This window comes from Equus asinus, chromosome 13 (genome assembly GCF_041296235.1).
Source record: "Equus asinus isolate D_3611 breed Donkey chromosome 13, EquAss-T2T_v2, whole genome shotgun sequence".
NCBI classification, from domain to species: Eukaryota; Metazoa; Chordata; class Mammalia; order Perissodactyla; family Equidae; genus Equus; species Equus asinus.
In genome coordinates, this window is record NC_091802.1 from 38,745,605 (window position 1) to 38,766,986 (window position 21,382).

At 57.4% G+C, this 21,382-nt stretch overlaps 1 protein-coding gene across 5 annotated transcripts in view; it reads right to left on the reverse strand.

Annotated features, from left to right (window-relative positions):
* SRCIN1 (SRC kinase signaling inhibitor 1) overlaps nt 1-11,822 on the reverse strand; it is a 67,387-nt gene extending 55,565 nt beyond the window's left edge. The window contains exons 1-2 of one of the 5 annotated variants that reach the window (XM_014833799.3): nt 10,382-10,668; nt 2,143-2,205 (exon numbers count right to left, since the gene is read on the reverse strand). In XM_014833799.3, the coding sequence (XP_014689285.1) occupies nt 2,143-2,205; nt 10,382-10,505 (187 nt within the window). In that variant the 5' untranslated portion in view covers nt 10,506-10,668. Of the gene's footprint in view, nt 1-2,142; nt 2,206-10,381; nt 10,670-11,529 lie in introns of those variants that run through there. The other 4 variants (XM_014833800.3, XM_070483115.1, XM_070483116.1 and 1 more) reach the window with 4 other exon arrangements.
* Between the last annotated feature and the right edge of the window lie 9,560 nt (nt 11,823-21,382).

The following is a 21,382-nucleotide window of genomic DNA, read 5'->3' on the forward strand; positions in this document are numbered from 1 at the left end:
TTCGTCACTAGTATTTTCATTATTACCACGGACGATTTTTTTTCAAAACTCAGCAACGATGAAATGACAGCCCCCTTTGCCAGCCCTCCACTCCCTCACTCTCTCTGAGCCCACAGAGGAGCACAAAGATCTCTTCTAACAGAAACCAGAGTCAACAGTGAGAGGCTGGTCCCACTGAGCCCACCTCCATGGAGCCTCTGGCCCCTCGCGATACCTCCCCCACCCCTACCGCAACCCCAGGCAGTCTAATAATCCTTCACAGCACTTTTCCAAAGCCCACCCACATCTGACTCCACTCTGGGGGGTCAAGCAGGAACGTGGCCATTCCTCCTCCTTACAGACGTGGAAAGTAAGTCTTGGAAGGGATGGAGCTCCCTGCCTTTGGGAGTATTCCAGAAAAGGGTGGATGAAAGAGGACAGCATTCAGGACCCCTCCCTGGTTCCCCACCCCGAACTCACCCGGAGGGTGAGGGCCGCTCTGCTGTTTGTGTGGGGAAGGGGCTGGTGGCCTGGGTGACAAGGACAGGGGCGGAGGGAAAGGGCCGCAGTCCCCAGTCGCTCCTGCCTCCTCCCGGCAGCAGCCGCGGAGCGGGGAGCGAGGGGAGCAGCATCGTTGCTCTTTTAGGAAAACGGTAATTTTAATTAAGAGGCAGACAAATGAGCGCTCTGCAGATTGTCTCCGAGCAAAGTTATTAAAAAGCCATCAAGGCGGCAGCAGCCACAGTGGCAAGGAGGGCTGCCTCCCTGAGCTGCCCGCCGGATTGGGGCTGAAGCACCTTCAGACAGCTGGAGAAGGCTGGAGGACGTGGAGCCTCCAGCCAATGCCAACACAGGATCCTGCAGCCCCTCTCCCAAGGCGGGGCAGGGGCCGCACCTAAGACAGTGCCCAGGGCACAGCCTGCCCAACCCAGGGAGGGGACAGAAAGAAAGCCAGCAATCAGGCAGCCCCCGCGGTGGGCCAGGCTCTGTACCAGCTGCTGCTTCTCCTTTATTCTTCTCAGCAACCCCGCCATTTTACAGGCAAGAACACTGAGGCTCAGAGAGGGAAAGTGGCTTGTCCAAAGCCACACCACTGGGAAATGACTTAAGTGACGATTTGAACCCAGGTCAGGATGACTCTCAAGTCCAGTGCTCCAGGCCGCTAGTCCTGGGCACAGAAGAGAGGGTGGCCTCCCAGCCTGGGCTCCCTGAGGCCCTCTGAAGGGGCCTCAGCACTGGACCAAAAATGCTACTCACAATCCCAGGGTTGCCAGGGACTTGGGGCCTCAGTCCCTGCCTGCTGGGCAGGGGCACACTAGGAGAGGGGCGCCATCAGGTCAGGGGACACTCTTCAGGGACATAAAGTACAGAGCAGCTGCCAGCAGGGGGAGCAGGGGCGGATGAGTGCATCAGTGGGCACAGTCACAGCCCTGGGGTGAGGCCAGGTACTCGATGGCCCGCTGGCCAGGCCACATCTGGTGAAGCCCCACAGCTGGTGAATTCAGCCAACCCCTTAGCCTCTATTTGCTGACCACTTAAGCAATGAAAGAACCTCTCTGTCTAGGTCACTGTTGGACTCTGAGCCCAGCCCAGTGCCTGGCACAGAGGTGTTCAATAAATGTTCACTGAATGACTGAATGAATGTACGAGTAAATGATTGAATAAATGAAATGAGATCACAGGTTTGCAAGTGCCTATAAACTAAACAAAGTTGAGCTTGGATGCAGTCCCATCTTCTCCCATCCCCCACCCTCTGGCCACGCTGGAGTACTGGCTCCCCGCCCCCCCGCCCGGGGAGGAGGGCCCCTTGCCTCTGACTCCCTCCCCAGGCCCCCAAGTCCCTCAGCAGAGGGTTCCTGCCTCCTCCCCCTCCCCAGCCCCGATTACATGACAGCCTTGCAGCCAGCACACATACACATGCACACGTGCTTGTACACGCACACTAACTCACATGCACACACGTGCACACACAGACACATTCTCTGCCAGGCCAGGTGCCCTCCCCGGAGTCAGGTCTCTGCTGCCTCCTCCCCTGGCACAGGCCTGGGCCCCCCAGGGATTGCCCCCTCCCCCATTTCCAGCCCTCTAGGCTGGGGAGGGGCCTCTGGCTAAGGAGCAGGGGCTGCGGGATGGTGGGGGAGGCCTCCCTCCTGGCTTACTAACCTGGAGACTTTAAACAGAGGGAACAGAGTCCTGGAGGCTTCCCTCCCGCCGCTCGCTGGAGCCCTGGGTGAGGGACAGGAAAGGAGGAAAGTCGTGAATGAACGCCCCAGGCCTGAGCGGAAGGGGCCGGGGCAGGGGATCCCAGAGTGGGAGGACCGCGGGCCATGGGCCACGGGGAAGAGGGAGCAGGGACAGAGCAAGGCAGAGCCTCAGGAGCTGTCCGTCTGGGGGTCACTGGGGGCTGGGCGCAGGCAAGATACAGACTGGGTGCCAGAGGAAGAGCAGGGGCTGAGGGGGTAACAACACTAGTGGGAGACAGACAGGAGGACAGACAGCAGGACAACATAGAAAACACGGGGTCCCCAGGTTGGGGTCCCCGGGACAGCCAACAGGCCAGGCCTGGTTCTCCTCCCAGAAACCGGGGCAGACTCTTTTCTAGGGTGCCCACACAAGATCCCAATGACAGCACCTGGGAGAGCCCATCTGCCTCCCTCAGCCAAAGTCACCCCATTCTGGAAAGGCAGGTGGATCTGGAGTCAGAGGGCCGGCCATCAGTGCTCTGCTGACAACCCTCTCCCAGCCCACGGGACCCCATCTGCTCACTCACCCCCTCAGCCTGGGGAAGGCCCCTCCTCTGCCTGCGACAGAGGAAACGGGTACTTCACACCCAGCAAGCACTCGCTCACCCACCGCAGTGGGGCTGTGCCTGGAGTCCTGCACCCAGCTCCTGCCTCCACACCCAGCCGACCCTCTAACCACCAGGGCAGGGCCTCCCTGTGCTGTCCATCGTGGCTGCCTCCCTCTCACCTGCAGGAAGTCCTTCCACCTGTGCTCTGGCTCCCTCATGCTGCCGTATCTGTCTGTCGCCTCTCATCCTGGGGCACGCAGCATAAGACCCTTCCTGCCCAGAGACACTGTGGCCTGGGCACCCTCTCGGGCACAGCCCTCCCTCGGCTGGCTCAGACCCATCCATACCCACATCACGTCTGGCTGCAATCGTTCTCAGAGCCCCCTGCCAATCTCATGGTTCCAATTTTCCCACCGATTACCCCAGACGCAGGCACCCCAGGGAGAAGCAGCTGTTGTTCCCAGATGTTGGGACATTGACTGGGGGAAGAAATCAAGAATGTTCACTAACGAATCCAGCCCCAGAGGGCTTCCTGGACAAGGTGGGGGGGTGGGCGGGGAAGGGGCAGATGGATAGAGGGGCACAGCGTGTGGGGGGAAGACTCAGGAGACCTGGCTTCCTTCTCACCAGCGGCCTTAAGCGGTAGCTCCAGGGGCCCAGCCCCAGAGAGGCTGGGGTGCCAATCTGGGTTTCAGAGAAGACTAAGAGGGTTTCCCATACATGCCCTTCCTCCAGGGAGAGCGGTCCCGTCCCATCATTTAGTTGGAGGAGGACGACGAAGATGAAGAAATTACTGTTTATTGAAGGTTGACAATGTGCCAGAAACTCTGCCTAAATTACCTCATTTATTCTTGGTACCCACCCTGTGAGGGAACCACTGTTGTCAGCCCCAATTTACAGATGAGGCAAAGTGACTTGCCCAAAACCACAGAGCAAGCAAGTATCTTGACCCCTGAGCTAAACTGCCTCCCATCCATCCTCCCTAGTCTCGGCTGTCTCCCATTCAGTGCCCTCTGGGAAGTTCTGCTTAATGTCTAACCTCTTTCAGTCCCATGCTCCATCATAAACTATTTCTTAAGGACAATGAGTGGAAGAGAAGGCTTTGCTTCAGTCTCTTTCTGCCTCATCCTAGGAGTGGGAGGCAGATGATTCTAACGCTGGGCTGCAGATGGACCAGGGACCAGGGAAGGGGCTGAGCTGTGGGGTCAGGAGAGGTGAGTCCAGGATTTCCTGAGCTTCACCTCTAAGAGACTTCTGGCTCTCCCACCTCCCTCACCGAAGAGGCTCCAGGAAGCCCATCAAAAGCCTTCTTGTTTCACCATCCAGAATTTCCCCCAGCCCCAGGCTAGGGAGAGCCTAAAAAGTCTGGAGCCGGTCAGTAGAAGGAGGCTGGGACAAGAACGGGGACTCCTCAGGCCAGCCTGGCCACTGCGTGGGGCACAGTAGGCAGGGGACAGCCCAGGAGAGCAGTCAGAGGCCTGGATGTCTGCAAGGGCTTCAGCGAGCCATGGAATGCCTTCCCAACGAGCTGGGATCATTAATTCTTTCCCAATGAGGCAGATGCTGGTGCCTGGGGTGACGCCACAGATGCCTGCTGTGTCTGCAATTATCACACGCCCTCGGGCAGGTGGGAGCCAGCAGGACACACCCCTCCACCTCCTATGCTCTGCACAAATATCTCTAGCTAGGGCCTCTCCATGGGGGTCTCTGGGTCTGGGGGCCCCCCTGTGGGCCTGGGGTCTCCAGCATGCTCTGTGGCTGGAGTGGAAAAGAAGCCAGTGTCCTGGGATAAGGTTGTTTGCAGAAGTGAGGAAGGTAGGCCTGTGAAAACCCAATTCCTTCCCAGTCTTTCTCTACTCCATGCCGGGACATGCAGGCAACTGGACCAGGTGGCTGAGGATACCGGGAACCAGGAAAAGGTTGTGAAGGAGCTGAGCCTGCGGCTGGAAGTGCCTCGGCAGAAAACACGGACTGGATTATAGTCCCTGGCTGGAATGGAGGGTGGCAAAGTCCGTTCTGCCTGGTGGGAGGAAAGCAGTGTTTGAGTCAGACACAGCTGAATCCTCGGGCCACTCCTTTATCCGTCCTCCAGGCTGAGAGGGCAGATTTAGGCAAGGTGCGCCTTCGGAGCAGGAGGGACTGTTTGTAAGGGGTGTGTGTGTAAACGTGTGTGCGCCAACATTCTCTTTGGCCAAATCTCCATTTTTCTTGGTTTAGCTGGAGCTGGGAAATAGTCTTCCCACCTTCCACGTGGCGACGCATGTATAATCTCAGGGGACAGGAGGTAGGCAGAACCTGTGACAGCTAGAAGAAACCTTAGAGATTGTCTAGTTCCACCCTCCCCTCTCACACCAAGAACACTGAGGACCAGAGGGAGCAACTAACTTGCCCAAGGTCACACAGCAGCAGAGGAGGCAGGCAACCTGACACCGGTCCAATGCTTGCTCTGCCCTGGGGGATCAAAGAGCCACTTCCCTGTCCCCTTCTCTTCCCCAGCAGCTCTGGACCGCTCTCTATCATGGCCCCCTGCAGTCTACCAACACAACAGCCATAAGAGGTTAAGCTGGATCTGTCAAGCTCCTCAGAATGGCCCAGGTCATCTCAAAGGTCATGCCAACCAGTCCCCTGCCCCGAAGTACAACACCAGCCTCCTCATGCTCAAACACACCTATCATTGAGGTAAAAGATGCAAAAACATGGCTGGAGCTCCCACCTTGGCGTGGCCACCCTTCCCACACAGGGAGGTTTTCCTTCCATCTAACCTCGATTCCTGCTACCACAGCGTGGGCCTGTTTCCTCTCCAGCTGTCCTGCGCAGAGATGGAGGAGGGGCAGAACAGGTTTCCTGGCCTCCAAACCCTTCTGTTTGCCCATCCGCAGCAGAGAGGACGAAGGCGGCATGTTCTAGGCCGCTGGGCCCTGAGCCCAGTGCATGCGTGGTGGGAGGGGGGCGGGGGGGGGGGGGGGGGCGGGGGCAGCAGTCTGGGTGTGAGCAGCCCGGGAGTGGGAGAAACAGTTCTTCAGGGAATTGTCCCTCCAACTCCTCACTCCCTGCAAAACTCAAAATCTCAGGGTTTTGGAGGGTCTTCTCTGGGCTCAGAGACATCTGTTCCCTCCCCACACCATTTATTAAGTGTTCATTATGTGTCAGGCACCATGCGGGACATTTTCATCTATTGTTTCATTTAATCTTCACAATAATTCCAGTCTCAAACTAATCTGCCCCCTGGGACAGTCCCTCCCTGAGACTAAATCTGACCTTCACCCCTCTTGCTGCATTTCCTCTGGCCCAGTCCTCCTTGGTTGGCAGTGGAGGGGATTTTGGCTTCTGTCTTCAGAAATTCTCACTGCAACTTAGTGGCCTCACATTATCCTCTCCAGGCCGCCAACCTTTACCCCAGTCTTGCCCGTGTGATGGGCATCCTGGGGGTGAAAGGAATGGAGGCAGGACTGAGGCTGGGATCCAGGGCACTGGCCTGTGCTCCACATACATAGAACACATAGTAGGTGGCAGGGGAGGAGGCCCTGGGGACAGTCCCCATGAGATCAGGCTGGGCTGACGGAGGTGGGGGCAGAACTCAGGGCAGCAGGTTCTGTGATGTCTGCGACCCTGGCAGGGAGCATTGGGCCTCATCTTTGGTGTGGTGACTAGGCAGGGCCCAGAGATGCAGTGCTCTAGTTCTCTCTCAGTGACCTTCACTCAGGTCCAAGTTCCAACCCCACAGACCCAGAGCCCAGGGGCCTGAGCAGAAGCAGGCAGGGGCACAAGACAGCAGGAATTGCCCTGGGCTATGGGCGGGAGCTGAAACCAGAGGAGGAGCGCTGACACGTGGCTAAGCTCCTGGCATACAGGTAGGCCCTGGGAGTGGAGCAGGGAGACCCCCAAGCCCCTCCCCACCAGCCTCAGTGGGGCTTCACACCCTCATAGTAGCCACTGGCAACTTCAGTGAATTCACACAACACTTGTTTGGACCTTTCGGAACAGGAGCGATTAGGGCAGGGACCCCCTCCCCCAGGGCTGTCCGTCCCCCCCCCCCCATCCTGCTTCCAGCATGGCTGGAACACAGGGGCCAGCCTTACCTCCCCAGGGGCTGTGCAGGCCTCAGCTTCCGCCTCTCTGGGAGATTGGAGCAGTGAAAAGATGGGCCAATGGGCAAGGGGAGTCGCAATGGTGGGTGGGGCTCTGGTCCCTGTGGGTGGCACCCTCCCCCTTCAAGCAGGCACCATTAATATATGCAAAGCATATGCAAATCACCCAGAAGAGAGACACAACATCGGTGGAATGTCAGAAGAGACCTTGGAGATGATCCAGCCCACGCCCCCTCATTTCACAGGTGAGGAAAGAGGCTCCCCTGGGAAGGGACTTGCTCAAGGTCACTCGGACATTTGGGCACTGAGGAAGGGGCCTAACAAAGTCTCTTTACTCAGTCCAGCGCTTTTTGCGCAACAGTGTTGTCCTTCATATGGGGGGTTTACAAGATGGCAAAGGGGGCGCAGGGCCTGGATGGTGCTCCAGGCAGACCTACCAGAGACCCTCAGGGTGTCGGGGAGAGATGGGGCCAAGAGGCTCCCTGGATCCCTCCCTTCCCACCTCTGAGCCTGGAGACAGGTGTGGTGGGTGTGTGGGGAACAGGGGCAGGGGCGGCTGTGCCAGGACAGTGGGTGACGGGGGGGGGGTGGAGGGCCAGAGGCTGGAGGCACTGGTTTCCGGCAGTCAAGCAGCAGTAGAAGGCAGCAGGGGAACTGGAGTGTCTGAAGCCCAATGTCAGGGCAAGGTGCCCGCTGTGGTGCGGGGAGGGGGACGGCGCCCTCACAACACACACACACACACACACACACACAACTCTCAGTGCTCAGCAATCCCCTTCCGCCTGGACTCTGATAACTATGGCACCTGACAGACCATAATAGTCAACCCAGGCCCATCCCTTCAGTTACTACAGCTGCCCCCACAGCCCCCAATTTGGCTTCTCAACCTTCCAGACAGTCCTAGAAAGCAGGATGGGGAAAGGAAGACAGACAGATGGGAAGGGGCAGACAGAGAGAGAACAGGGGACAGTAAGGAGCAGAGAAGGGGAGACAAAGGGGAAAGAGAGAGAGATACCTTGAAGGGCAGAAAGAGGGGAGACCAGGGGGAAGAAAGTGGGGGAGACCGGGGGTGCTGAGAGGTGGCTGTGGGAGCAGTGGAGTGGTGGGGCGGGGGGCAGGGGAGTCCCGGCCTCCAGAACCAAAGGACAAAGCTAGAGCCTGGGCATGGGGCATAGGAGCCCCCTCGGGGCTGAGGCTGTCTGGTGGCAGTTGGGGGCCATGCCCCTGCCCCTCTGCCCACCTCCCCAGCAACTCCTCCCGCTGCCAGGAAATCAGTCAGGAAATCAGTCGTCCCTCCTCTGCCGGCCGCCCTCCCTCCCTCCCTCGGGGCAGGCAGCGCTGCTTCCCAGCCAAATCCAAAGGCTTCATCTAGGCTTTTCAGAGCGGGGAATGAAAGACGGGGAGGCGAGTGCAGCCCTCAAACCCGCTGACGGCCAGATTTTTATTATCTTTGCTCGAATGGGCCCTAGGAAGCCAACAAGGGATTCTTCAAAGAGCATCTGAGTGGCTCATTGAAGCCTGCGCCTGCACCTGCACTGGCCCACCCACGGCAGGCAGCCGGGGCCTGGGGGACACAACCTGTCCCCCACCTCCCACCAAGCCCAGAGACCAGATCCAAGACTGCCGGGAGCCTCACCCTCAGCTCCCTGTGCCTAGGCAAGGGCCACTAGGTCAGGCAGCCAAGCTTGAAGCCGAGGCCCAGGCCCGCTGGGCCTCTGGGGCAGTCTCTGCCCCTCTCTGGGCCTCAGAGGACACAAATGAAGGAAGAAATTGGATCTCCTTGCAGGGCTTGGAGGAGATAAGTGCTTGGGATTCCTCGAAAGAGAAGTTTTTATGGCAAGCCCTAGATCCTGCCCCTGAACTATCTGCCTGCCCCACACCCACAGGCCCCCTCACTTGTCTCCAGACTCCCCTTCAGAGGACCCCTCCCAACCACAGCTGCCCCCTCATTCCCACTACTCAGGATGATCCTCAAACCCCAAATCCAGCTCCCTAGCTTCAAATCCTCAACCCCATCTCCCTTCTTTCCCCAAGACCTAACCTGGGGTGGGGGTAGGGCTAAAACAGACCTGGTACTTCAAAGAGCCCAGCCCCTCCCTCCCTGCTTGGGTTTTGTCAGAGAAAGCCAAAGTTGGCACTACACAGACGGCAGCCGTGCCACCTCCGCCCCTCAGCTCTGACCACACCATTGAGACCGATGCCCAAAGCCAAAGAAAGAATCAATAGTCCTAATTAAACCCTTTTTCCAGGGTGGGTCCCTGGCCAGAGAGAGAGAAAGAGAGAGTGCATCTGAGGGCTCTGCATCCCAGCACCAACGCCATACCCTGTACATCTTTAAGAAACCTGGAGCCCAGCAGGAACCGGGCCATGATGACCCCAGATCCCGCGCCCCCATTGGGCAAGGAGGACAGCAGGAAGCCTGGAGGGGGGCAGGCCTCCCAGTGGCTCATTCCCAGGGACCCTTCCCCAGGAGAGTTCCCCATCTCCACTCAGCACTGCCTGAGGACCACAGTTGCTTCTTCCAGATCCCCAGAGCACGTGGGGGACCCACGTCTCCATCCCAGCCCTGAGGGTCATCACAGAGAACAAGCCATCACGGTAAGGGTGGAAGGGGCAGGGCTGGGGGGGGCACTGGACAAAGACCCTCTTGTCCCCAAGGCGGGGTGGCAGGAAGCCAGGGCAAAGTCTTTGCACTCGCTGCCAATGGTGCCTGGGTGCCAGGCAGTCTGGGTGGAGGGGGTATCTTATTCTTGGAACCCCCTCCCCTTATGCCAGAGCCCCCACCCCCATCCCTTGCTTCTACACCAGGCCACCAGCTAAGCTAAGTCTCTACCCCAACAACTCTCAGCTTGCCTGGAGCCCTCCTTCCTGTGTGAATGCCCAGCGCTGACACTTGTCCACCCACGGTGGCCCCAATACCAACCAGAACCAGCAAAACCCCTCACACATAAACCATAATTGCCCCCCACATGCATACACACATATATGCACAACCATGCCAGAAACCACCACCATCATAGCTGCCACCAACAATGACAGAGCCTCACATTTTCACAGTGACAGGCTCCATCTAATGCATCATCAATTCTTTAAGACCAGCAAGAGGGCTAAGGAAGGATGAGAGAAACTGAGGCATGGAGTTAGACGGCAAAGCAGTTGGCTCAAGGTCACCCAGACCAAGATGTCCAGAGTCGGGAAGGAGGTATTTCCCGCCACCCCACCCCTCACCCCCCACCCCCCACCCGCCGCAAAGTGCTCAAACCCCAGCCAAGGAAGGTTCAGACCCAGAAGCCTGGAACTCTGGGCAGCGACTCCCCACTCCCAGCCCTCATCTGTTTCCCCTTCCTCAAAACGACAGTAGCTCCAACATCTTCCAAAACGCTTCGGCCAGGACCCCTGTTCGCTCGCGGAACCCACTTCCCTTAAAGTTGGGGGCTGCAGGACCTCCTGGTTCCACAGTACCTATTTTGTGAGAGGGAAAGACCGACCAGGATCTCATGGCACAATCCCTGTTCCTGCTCACCTGGCTCCCCTCGGCCCCCGGGGTCCCTCGGTGCAGCCTCCTCCCTGGGAGAGCGAGCCCTGCCCTCGGCTGTCCTCTCCCACCAGGCCAGGGCAAAGCGCCGGAGGCACTGCCAGGGCTGCATGGGGAGGGGTGGGGCGGGGGGGCTCGCACTAGCAGCCGCACACGCCCCGCCGGGCCCTGCCAGCCGAGCTGCGGAGGCACCCGGCCGGCCCCCTCTGCTTCCACCAGCATCCTGCTGCCCCCACCGACAGGACTCGGAGCTGGTCCGGGAGCTTCTGACGTAGCAGGGGGGTGCGTGGGAGGGGAGGGGGGGCCACGGCGCGTCCCCTCCCCAGCCCCGCCCTCTGCCCCTCAGCCTCCCGCCGTCCCTACCTCCTCACTCACCCTAGATGCTCTCCCCAGCTGGGGGCGCCCTCCCCTGCCCTGTGGCCTCTGTAGGGGGAGGGCTTAAGATCAAATAGCCCCTCCCCCTTGTGGCCCCTCCCTACCCCCCAGCCGATCGGGGAGCGGGTCCCCAGTTTCTGCAACTGCTGCCTAGGCTCCGAGGTCTCCAGGGCTAGGGCCTCGAGGTGAGGTGGGGCGGGGGGGGAATACAGGCTTGTATCCCGGCAACACAGCCAACCGCAGAATGCATTCATCCCCTTCCTTCCCTGGGGGGGGCTGGCGCAAAGCGCCTACTACATGCAAGTGCGCGCACCCCATTCTGGGATCTGGGGAAAAGAGAAGACTTTGATGCTCCCCCCACTTCTCCATCCCCCTAGCCTCCCCCTGCATCCTGCTCTTCCTCCTCCTCGGATGGACCACTCCCCTCCCCCACTCTCCTCATCAACCATCCTCCTTCCTCTTCTCCCCACCCCTCCCCCCTCTATACATACCCCTTTAAATTTTAGCCCCTCGGGCCCCCTCCCCCGGAAATCGCGAGGCCCTCCCCACCTGGTTTCCAGCCTCGCCAATCCCTGACCCCCTCTCTGGTCCCAGCACTCCTCTCGCCCCGGTCCTTCTCTCAAACCCGGCGCGCCGCTGTCCCCTACCCCCCACACACCTGCGCCCCGAGCATCCCTCGCCCCGCCGGCCGCCGCCTCCCTGGCCCGGCCGCCGCCCCCGCCCCCGGCCGAGGGGAAAACACACAAAGAAAACAGAAATACCTTCCACTTAAGCATGGAGGCACATTAGGGAGGAGAGAGACAGGGACATGCCTTGGGACGGAGCGTTCCCCATCGGGCGGGGGCGCGGGGGGCGGGGGCCCCGGGCCGGCCTGCCAGGCGCTCGCCCTCTCGCCGCCTTGCGGGCTCCTCGCTCGGCCCCAGCCCTGGGGCGCGGTGCCAGGCGGGCGGGCCGGGGGCGCGGGCCCCGCCGGGGTGGACCAGCTGGGAGGGCGCCGGCGGCCGGGCGTGTGGGTGCGCGCGCGCGCGGGCGTGTCACCGAGTGTGCGAGAGCGTGTGTGTGTGTGTGTGTGTGTGTGTGTGTGTGTGTGTGTGAGCGCGCGCGCGGGCCGGCGCGGGTGTGTCACTGCGGGCGGGAACGCGCGCGGCGCGGGAACGCGCGTATGGCCGGAACGTACAAAGGGCCGCCGGGGGTGGCGGGGAGCGGGAGAGGGGAGGGGAGGGGAGGGGAGGGGGCGCTGCGCCTTCTCTCGCCCTCCACCCGCTCTGCGGGATCCCGCGGCGCGCAGGCGGGCCAGGGGTGCAGGGCGCGCTCACGCTCCCCTTCCCAGTCTACCTGCTTCTCCCACCCCAAGCAATCCTCGTGCAACGATAGAGACAAATCCATAAGGCCCTGGACCGCCCTCAGAGGAGGGTGGCGCACCTCGAGTGGGACACATCTCGTCTCCAAGCCCTGGTGTTCCTGGGGATGGAGAAGCATTCGGGGAGAGACCGGGCAGGGAAGCAAGGGGGGGCGGCGGGACTGGGGGGCCACTCTTCAGCCAAGGTGACCTCCGAAAGCCACAGCTGCTCTATGCGGGGAGAGTCTAGACCCCCTCCCCCATTCTTGGACACGGCTCAGCCTCGGGGCCTCGGCCCCCAGGTGCCCCCTGCTGGGCTGTCTCCTTGCCCCCAGCTCGGGTTGCTGCCCCTCCTGCAGGCGTCTCCTGGAACTGCAGGGGCCGGTGCTGGGAGTGGGGGGGGGGGGGTCTATGCTCCTCTGTCAAGTAGAACCCCAAAGGAGGTCGCTCAGGCTCCTGCCCCTTCTCACACCTCGCTTGGCGACGACTTTGACTCCTCCACCGCAACCTGCAGAGCGCTAGCTCTGCCCGACCCCCGCCTTACTCCCACCCTCTCCCTGTCCCACCTTGGCCTACCTGTTGGCTCCACAGACTTCTCCAGGTCCACCCGGCACTGACTCTGACCCCTCCTCCTGTCCTGGTGGCTTGCTCCCTCCCTCCCTCTGGTTCCCTGTCCTGTCCCTTCTCTCCCAAGCTTCTCTTGGGGAGGGGAAGGTGGGCTGAGTCTCCTGCCCCTTTTATTTACTCCCGGCATTTCCACTTTAGATGAGCAAGAAAGGGGCACAGTACATCTCCTCACTATAGGCACCAGGCAGAGTGGCAGGCAGGAGAGGAGACCCCACCCCAAGTGACCCAAATGCCAAACCGGTTTCCCCACTTCCTGGTCTACCCAGTTGCAAGCCTTAAATCTAGGCTCTCCCACGTCCCTGCCCACCCCTATGCCTGCCCCTGAGCCAGCCACATGCCTGGCTAGGGGCAAGTCCCAGATGCCCCTTAGAGATTAATCTCCAGTTGCAGTAGCTTAGGTGGCAGGGCCAGGGCAGAAGAAGAAGGGGGCCCTTTCCAGCTCCAGCCGGACAGCTCAGGAGGGCAGCCAAGAGCCATGTCCCAGACACACCGTCTGGGCACATGCCCCCAGCAGTCGGCACCCTGACTTCTCCCCTCCTGGGCCAGCTGCCTCTCCCTCTGCCAACTGGACGGTGCCCATCTTTTGGCCTCTGAGCACACTGTGGGCACTTGTCCAGCTCCCTGCCTGGCTGTCTGCCCAGGATGGGCAGGGGAGGGGAAGGGTCGGCCAGGGGAGGGGTGGCTTCCCCTCAGCTGCATGGACACCTCCCAAGTCTCTCAGCACCCAGAGACTGGGGACTCGCCCTGCTGCTCCTCCATTCAGGCGCCCCACTCAAACTACACAGGTCTCTGCCTCCCCCTCAGACTCCCCCGTGAAACAAGGTCTCTTCCTTGTCCCACTTTGTGCCCACCTAAGAGGAAGGGAAGCAGCAGGTGCTCTGCCCATACAGTCATCCCTCCATGTCTGCAGGGGATTGGTTTCAGGACCCCCCCCCCATACCAAAATCCGCGCATGTTCAAGTCCCTTATATAAAATGGCGTAGTATTTGCACATAACCTGTGCTCATCCTCCCATATACTTTAAATCATCTCTAGATTACTTATAATGCCTAATACAATGGAAACGCTGTGTAAATAGTTGTTTTACTGTATTGTTTAGGGAATAATGACAAGAAAGAAAAGACTACATGTTCAGTGCTGAGGCAACCATTGTAGGCCTTTCGATCCGCGGTTATTAGAATCAGCGGATGCAGAACCGCAGATATGGAGGGCCGACTTTATCCCCTAATTTAACCCTCTCAACGACCCTGCGGAAGTGAGCATTTTCAGCCCCATTTCAGAGATAAAGGAGTTGAGGCTCAGAGAGGTAGAGCCACTTGTCCAATCTAAGAGTAGCAAAGGTGAAATTCAAACCCAGAGCTGCCTGACTGCAGAGCTCGCAGCCTCTTTTCTATCACTGCCACCATCTCCTGACCCTGTTAGGGCTGCCAGAAGTAGGCACACATTTCATGACCATACAGTGGATGGGAGAGAACGGGGCTCGGGAATGTGGCTGAGGGTGAAGACATACAGTGACATCAAGGTTAAAGAACTGGGCATTGTCCCCTGGATGAAGACTGGAGAGATGTTGTCCTGTCACATGGAGATTTTCCTGCCCTTACACTAGATGCCAAAAGCCATTGGCTTCGGGTACTGGGCAAGGGGGAGGCTCTGTGAATCAGCCCCCAGAGATTGGGAACAGTTCCAAATGTGTTAGCAGGACGATGCATCCGTCCTTCTCACCTTAAGGTGACCTCCCACATCATGGAGTCCCCTCCATAGAGAGGAGCTTAAATCAGATGCAGGTAATATTTTTTATTTGTACGGCTCACTTTTGAAAAACGAATCCTTAACATTTCTGATCATCTTCATAGCTGTGAGCTCCTTTGACTTCTTCCTCCCGTCAACCACTTCACCCACACCCACCCAACCCAGGACAGCTGCCTCCATGGGTCCCACAGAAGGGTGAGAAAGGATACAGCTCCTGAATGGGAACAAAGATCTCGAGGCCCAAGTTGAGCCCAAGGGCTGATGGCCTGGCACCATCGCTCCTCATCAACCCCACTCTGTCCTCTGCCTCACCCCACAGGGAAGATAGATGCCTCCTTCCATCCCATCAGATCTTGAAAGCAGAGGCTCCTGGGGTAGGGAGAAGGCTGGGGAAGCCATCTCCATTGATCAGGGCGAGAGCAACCCAGGTATTATTTCTCCAGCCAAGAGACGAGAATTGCTCCTGTAAGTCGGCATGGTGCCCGGGCACAACCAATGTGCCAGCTGCCTCCACCTGAGACGCCTCAGGTGCCACCCCGCCCCCACTCATTCCTCAACAGGTAACTTCCCTCTGGTCTTCCTCCCCCGCCCCTGGCGTGGCTCTCAGTTGGGAGGGGGCAGCTAGCGTGTTTGAAGGATTGGAACAGCAGATCTTAACCACCCAACTTTGCCCTTCTCAAACACTCCACCCGGCCGCCTCGACTGTTCCTGGAAGCCTGCAGGTGGGAGGTCATGGGGGAACACCCTGGAGGTGAGAATTCTCAGCCTCGCTCTCCTTCCCTGAGGTGTTGTGGGAACAGAGTTGCATCTGGACAAACATCTGGGCAGGAAGAGGGAGGTGGGGCGTGGGGTGGGCAAAGAGGGGCCCATGGGCCTTAGGAGGAAGGCACAGAGAAAAGGGTGATGTGGAAATTATGGCTGAGACACCCCAAACTGCTCACTCTGCCACCTTGGGGCCCCCATCCCAGATCCTCGAGAAGGCCCCTACCAACGGGGCTATTGTCTGGCCAGCGCAATTCATGAGCACCCTTTGGACCATCCAAACTCCACCAAGAGTGGCCCTGAAGGCAGTGAGGGGCCTGGGATCTGGCCCTGTTCTGGGGAGAGAGTGACCAGGGACAGTGACCTGGCATCTGGGGCAGAAGCTGGGGGTGCGGTGAGGGAGCTAAGGGGGAGGAGGGTCCTCCCTTTGCCCAGGCCGGCAGCCTGCTGACCACAGCCTTGTCTCCAAGAGCCTTTAAGAGTCCCCTCCTGTGCTTCTCTCCATTCCCTACCGCCCTACAGGAGAGGAGTACAGGGCAGTAAATTTCAAAAGACCCTCCTTCGTTCCCTGTGGTCCCACCTCCCTTGCTTGTTATTGTAATGAATGCTAATGATGTTCAATAATTGATGCCCTCATTAGCACATCAAACCCCCTTTCTGAAGAATGGAGAGAGAAAGTGGAGGGGGCGGGCAGTTCTCTGGGGTCCTAACTGTAGCGAGCTCCCTGCAAAGAAACTCATCCTGGTGCTTCCAGTAGGGAGGGACCCCACCCCCCCCACCCCCCCCACCCCCCCCCCCCATAGAGGGACTTGCAGCAAGAAGCCTAGATGTCCCACTCTGATTGGGGAATTTCTGAGCACAAGCCTCTGTCTTCCTGTCAGATGGCTAGCAAGGTCCTGTCTCTCCCATTGGACAGAGCACCGAGTCTCTCGCATTAACTACAACTCCCCTCTCTGGGCAGGACAGTGGTTCTTAAAGTGAGAATCAGAATCACCTGGAGGGCTTGTTAAACTGAGGATTGCTGGGCCCCATCCCCAGAGTTTCTGATTCAATAAGTTTGAGGAGGGGCCTGAGAATTTGCATTTCTAAGTTCCCAAATGCTGCTGCTGCTGCTGCTGCCGCCAGTTGGGGACCACACTTTGAGAACCACTGGAGTAGGGACTTCTTGCTTTCCCAGTTTAGCGTTTTGCCTGCTAATGCGGCTCAGCTGGCAAGTCACTGGAGGGCTTGGGACACAGGGAGAACTTTGTGGCACCAAAGAATGTGCGTCTCCTCTCCTTTCCTCAAACTACCACCAAGGCCGTTCCTGCCACCATAAGCGCCTCTGGCAACTCCTTCCTCCCCCAAACCTTGGTGTTTGATACTGAGGGATGGCGATGACCAGCACTGGATCTCCTGATGGGCAGCTGTGTGCCACCATGCTTGGTGCTGTGAATGCCAGTGGGTTGCCTCTCCTGGGAGGAGGAGGGAATAAAAGAGGCTTTCCAACCCCCCACCTCACTTGGGGGTGACGTCCCGGAACCTAAGTGGGGAGAGGGGCTCCCAGATACATGAACTCATCCATGAACATGCATGCAGCTCCCGCCTTCTTCCTTCCCATTCAGTCCCCTAGGCGTAAGAATTGCCTTGGTGAGCGGACTGCAGCCTCAGTGCTCTAGTGAGGCGTGGGGCCGGGGTATAGGAGGGAGAGAGGGGGAAATTGGAGCAGGAATGACGAGATAGAAGGGGAAGGGAGAGGAAGGCAGCAGAGTGGGATGAAGAGAAGATGAGAAGTGGAGAAAAGAAGAGAAGAGGAGATGGGAGAGAGGAGGGAGGTGGGAGGGCGAGAGGGAGGCCAGAGGCTCAGGAAAGGGAAAAGAAAGAGAAAAAAGATGAGGAGAGGGTACCAGAGCAGGGAGGAGGAAAAGGAAGGCAGTCTGTATCTATCCTTGAGAGGAGATATCATGAGCCACTGGGGCCCAGGTGGACCACAAGCCCAACTCCTGCAGGACCACGCTCCCTTTGGCTTTGAGACTCTAGATTTTACCATCTGTCCACGTGCCTTGGTGAAAAAGGGAAAGACACCCCTGCCCCCAACTTCCTCCAGCCTTCCTGGGCCTGCCAACCAGCCTTATAAGCCTATGGTGGGCAGTGGGAGAACAGAGCAGGTCTCACCCTGACCTATTTTATCCATGCTAGTGCATGGTAACCATCTCCTTTCCTTCCAAGGTCACAGCAGTCACCTGTTTAATAATGAAAGTAGGTGGAACCTTCATACATTTGCTGGTGGGAATGTAAAATGGTTCAGCAACTATGGGAAACAGTTCGGCAGTTCTTCAAAAAATTAAACACAGAATTACCATATGACCCAATAGCCTAAATGTCCTTCAGTGGATGAATGGATGAACAATTGGTGGTACATCCATACAATGGAATATTATTCATCCATAAAAAGGAATGGAGTACAGACACATGCTTCAACACGGATGAGCCTGGAAAACAGTGCTGAGCGAAAGAAGCCAGACACCAAAGGCCACATATTGTTTGATTCCATTTGTATGAAATATTTAGAATAGGTAAAGCCATAAAGATTTGTCTGGGGGGAGCGGGGAATGGGGAGCAACTGCATAATGGGTATTGGGTTTCCTTTGGGGGTGACGAAAATGTTTTGGAACTAGATAGATGGGGTGGTTGCTCGACATGGTGAATGCACTAAATGCCACTGAGTTGTTAATTAACTTTATGTGATGTCAGTTTCACCTCAATAAAAAAAATAATGAAACTAGGAGTTTTCCAGGAAGGTCATTAAGCCAACCCATCTGCAGGTTCCAGAGTCTACCTTCCTTGGAAACGAGAGCTTGTGCCCACATGAGTCATGGCCTTTCCCAGTGCCCTGGGGCACCAGGCATGTGCTCTGAAGACTCAGAAGATGCTTACAGGACCCTAGGATGCTGTTCTGGACCCAGACTGCATCCCCAAAGACTCCCCCTCTGCCTGGTGCCCACCCGAGGATGCTTCCTTTCAGGTTCCTGCTCCCCAAGCCTGATCTGGCGCTGAGGATCTTCCCACCTTCAGCTCACATTGTGCCATCTGTCCCAGCGGCAGGCCACCCTCCCTGATCTTGCTCCAAACATAGCTTTAAAAAGCCCTCTGGTGTGCCTTCCCACAGATTACTTTAATCACCCCCCTAAGTGGGCCCCCTGCTCTCTGGAATATCATACTCCCTCTCGTCCCTTCTCCATTGCTAGACTGCGGACTGGCTGCGCTGGGCACGGAGGAGGGTGGGTCCCAGGATGAATCGGGCACATTTGCTGCTCTAAAGCCCCACTTCCATTCAAAGACTACTCCCTGCAAGAGGGGACTGTGTCCTTTGGAGCCCCTTAACCCTTTGAGGTCCTGACAAAAGCTTTGTACCCTCTCCCTAGGCAAAAGAATATATATACCCAAGCACAAGAAATCTGTGGACCTCCCTGACCTCTGCAGCCCCTCTGCAGCCCCCTAGGGCAGGGCTACTCAAAGTGTGCTCCACAGACCAGAGCTAGCCACTGGTTCACAAGATGAGTACAGAAAGAGACGGTAAACGGGGAGAAACCTTTACAGGGATTTGCCATTGCCACAACATCCATGCACACGATCATTTTTATCGTATTTTACAAAAACATGAATCACAACCAACTGGAAATTTAACAACAGAAAGGCCCTTCACCTCGTTGAGTCTGAGAAGCACCACCCTTGGGATCCATGCACCGCAGGGGAGAATGCCTCACCTACTCAATGAACTTCTTAGCCTGGCACTAGAGGCCCTCCCAGGTCTGCTCCCCTAATCTTCCCAGTCTTACCTCTGGCTACCTCCCACAACACCACACACACACAGGCACACATGCACGCCCGCACATGCGCACATGCTCTGTATCTTCGCCTCACACTCCACGCCTTTGCCCACACTGTTCGCCACCATGGGATTGTTCTTTCCTTCCTCTGCACCTGTTGACACTTGACTCCCACACCCAGGCCCAGCTCCAATTCCATTTCCTCAATAAGGCCTTCCCAAACTCCACCCCTGCCCTCACACACACAAGCACCTTCTAGCTGAAATTCCCTCTCCCCTGGGCTTTCATAGCACCCACTTAGCTTTACTGTGGCCTCCTGTCTCCTCCCTCAGGGCAGAGCTTGGCTCCGCTGGGTCCCCTGACTCCACCCTCCAGAGCACCCCTGCTGCACAGATCCTGGGCACTCTGCTGTCCTGCTTCTCCTGGGCCTTTATGTGGCTGCTCCTCTGTGTCCACCTCCTCCATGCTGGACCTTCTGAGCTTTGAGCTCCTCTCCAAGATAAGACCACTTCCTGCCTCACCCCTGGCTTCACCTTTCTTCTCCAGAGTCCAACCTTCTCTGTAATAACCGTTGGTAGATGACTGGGCCAAAAATTAGTGACATGCAAGATTTTAAGGACCAGAAAAATTAATTTAACTTATTTTTTGAATAGGAAATCCTATTTGCACGTGACGCAAAATGCAAAAGAGAATACAGCGGAAAGTCAGTTTCCCCATCACTACCTCTGTCCCCAGCCACCCAGGGCTGGCCCAGGAAGCAAACAGCAGGTGCTTTGGTCTTTTGGGTCTTGCCTGTGTGTTCTTGCGCATTTTCTTCCCCAAGTGGCAGTATACGACACACGCTCAACAACATACACTGGAGACTGTTCCGCATTGGCGCATATAAAGGTGCCCCGTTGACGGATATTCAGGATGTGTCCAGTCAAGAGCTAGCCTGGCAGTTACTTTATTTCACACAATATGGGCATATCTGTAGAATAAATTCCTAGGGGTGGAATCGCTGAATAAAGGGTATGTGCGTAATAAGTGTTTTAAATATAAACCATTATTTCTGATTTTGCCCTGATTAGTGGATCCATAGCGACCAAGCTTTCCCAGTGTGGCCACTTATTTCTCTAGTTGTGTGCCAGCTGGGGAAACTGAGGTAGAGAAGAGCCTCCATAGAATTCAGAGGAACCTGAATTGGATGAGGAACCTGAAAATAGGAAGAAGCCCTGCTTCATCAGAATTAGAAAAATGCCCCAAGGACCCTGCCCACCTTGAGAAACAGAGGGAAAGAGGGGATTGTTAGCCTGTAAAGGGAGAAACTGAAATAATGAGCACCTCATATGTGGGAGGAGACAAGCCAGGGAACACCCAATGGGTTTCACAGCAGCAAGAGAGACTGAAGTTAGCTCTGAGTGTGAACTTCCTGCCAGTGCAGGAGGGAGGATAATGGCCTGGCTTAAGGGAAGGACTGTGGGTGACTCCCTCCTCAGAGATCATTAAGCCAGGTTTAAGGGTGGAGGCCCCACCAGACCTGCTGGGAGGCAGAGGGCTGGAGCAGTTGACCACTTAAGCTACCGTGCCTAGCCAAAGTGAAAATGCTGAGAACTGGATTAATTAGGCAAGGCCCAGAGCTTTATAGTCTTCAAAGCAATCCCATAACCAAACCTTCAAGGAAGGCAAGCAGGATTATGAGTAGCCCATTTTGTTGATGAGAAAACCAAAGCACAGAAAAGTTAAGGAACTTGTCTGAGGCTCCACAGGTGAACCAGGACTTGAACCCAAGCCTTCAGGCCCCAAGTCCAGTGAGATGACCCCCACTGCCCTGCCTCCTGGGGCTGCAAGTTTCCCGAGCTAGGACCCAGGTCTCCATCGTTGGTTCCTGCACCATCTTCCCCAAGCCCTGTGCACTCCACCCCTCCATGCAACCATCCACACCAACACCCCAACCACACAGCCCCAAACAGGGTGGGGACCGCTGGGAGAGGATGCAAATCCCTCTCCTGTCTAACAGCGGAGCTGAGGGAGGAGGAAGGAGGTGGGAACAGGTCCCAAACTCCCATCTCACTTGTCCTCGCCCGTCTCAGTCTCAGGCTCTCTCGTGATAGGAAAGTAGGCCAATTTGGAATATGTCATGGATATTTTCGACATCCCCATCTGTACTATGCAGCTTTGCACACAGCCAAGAGGGTGGAGCTAGAACCTTCTTGCCGGATGAGGGATACACCTGCCACCTCTGGGGCACAAAGCCCAGATGGAGGCTGGGCACACACACAGGGGACCCTGGAAGGCCCTGGGCAAGTGCTCAGCAGGCTGGGCAGGGCAAGACAGGAGACCAGACAT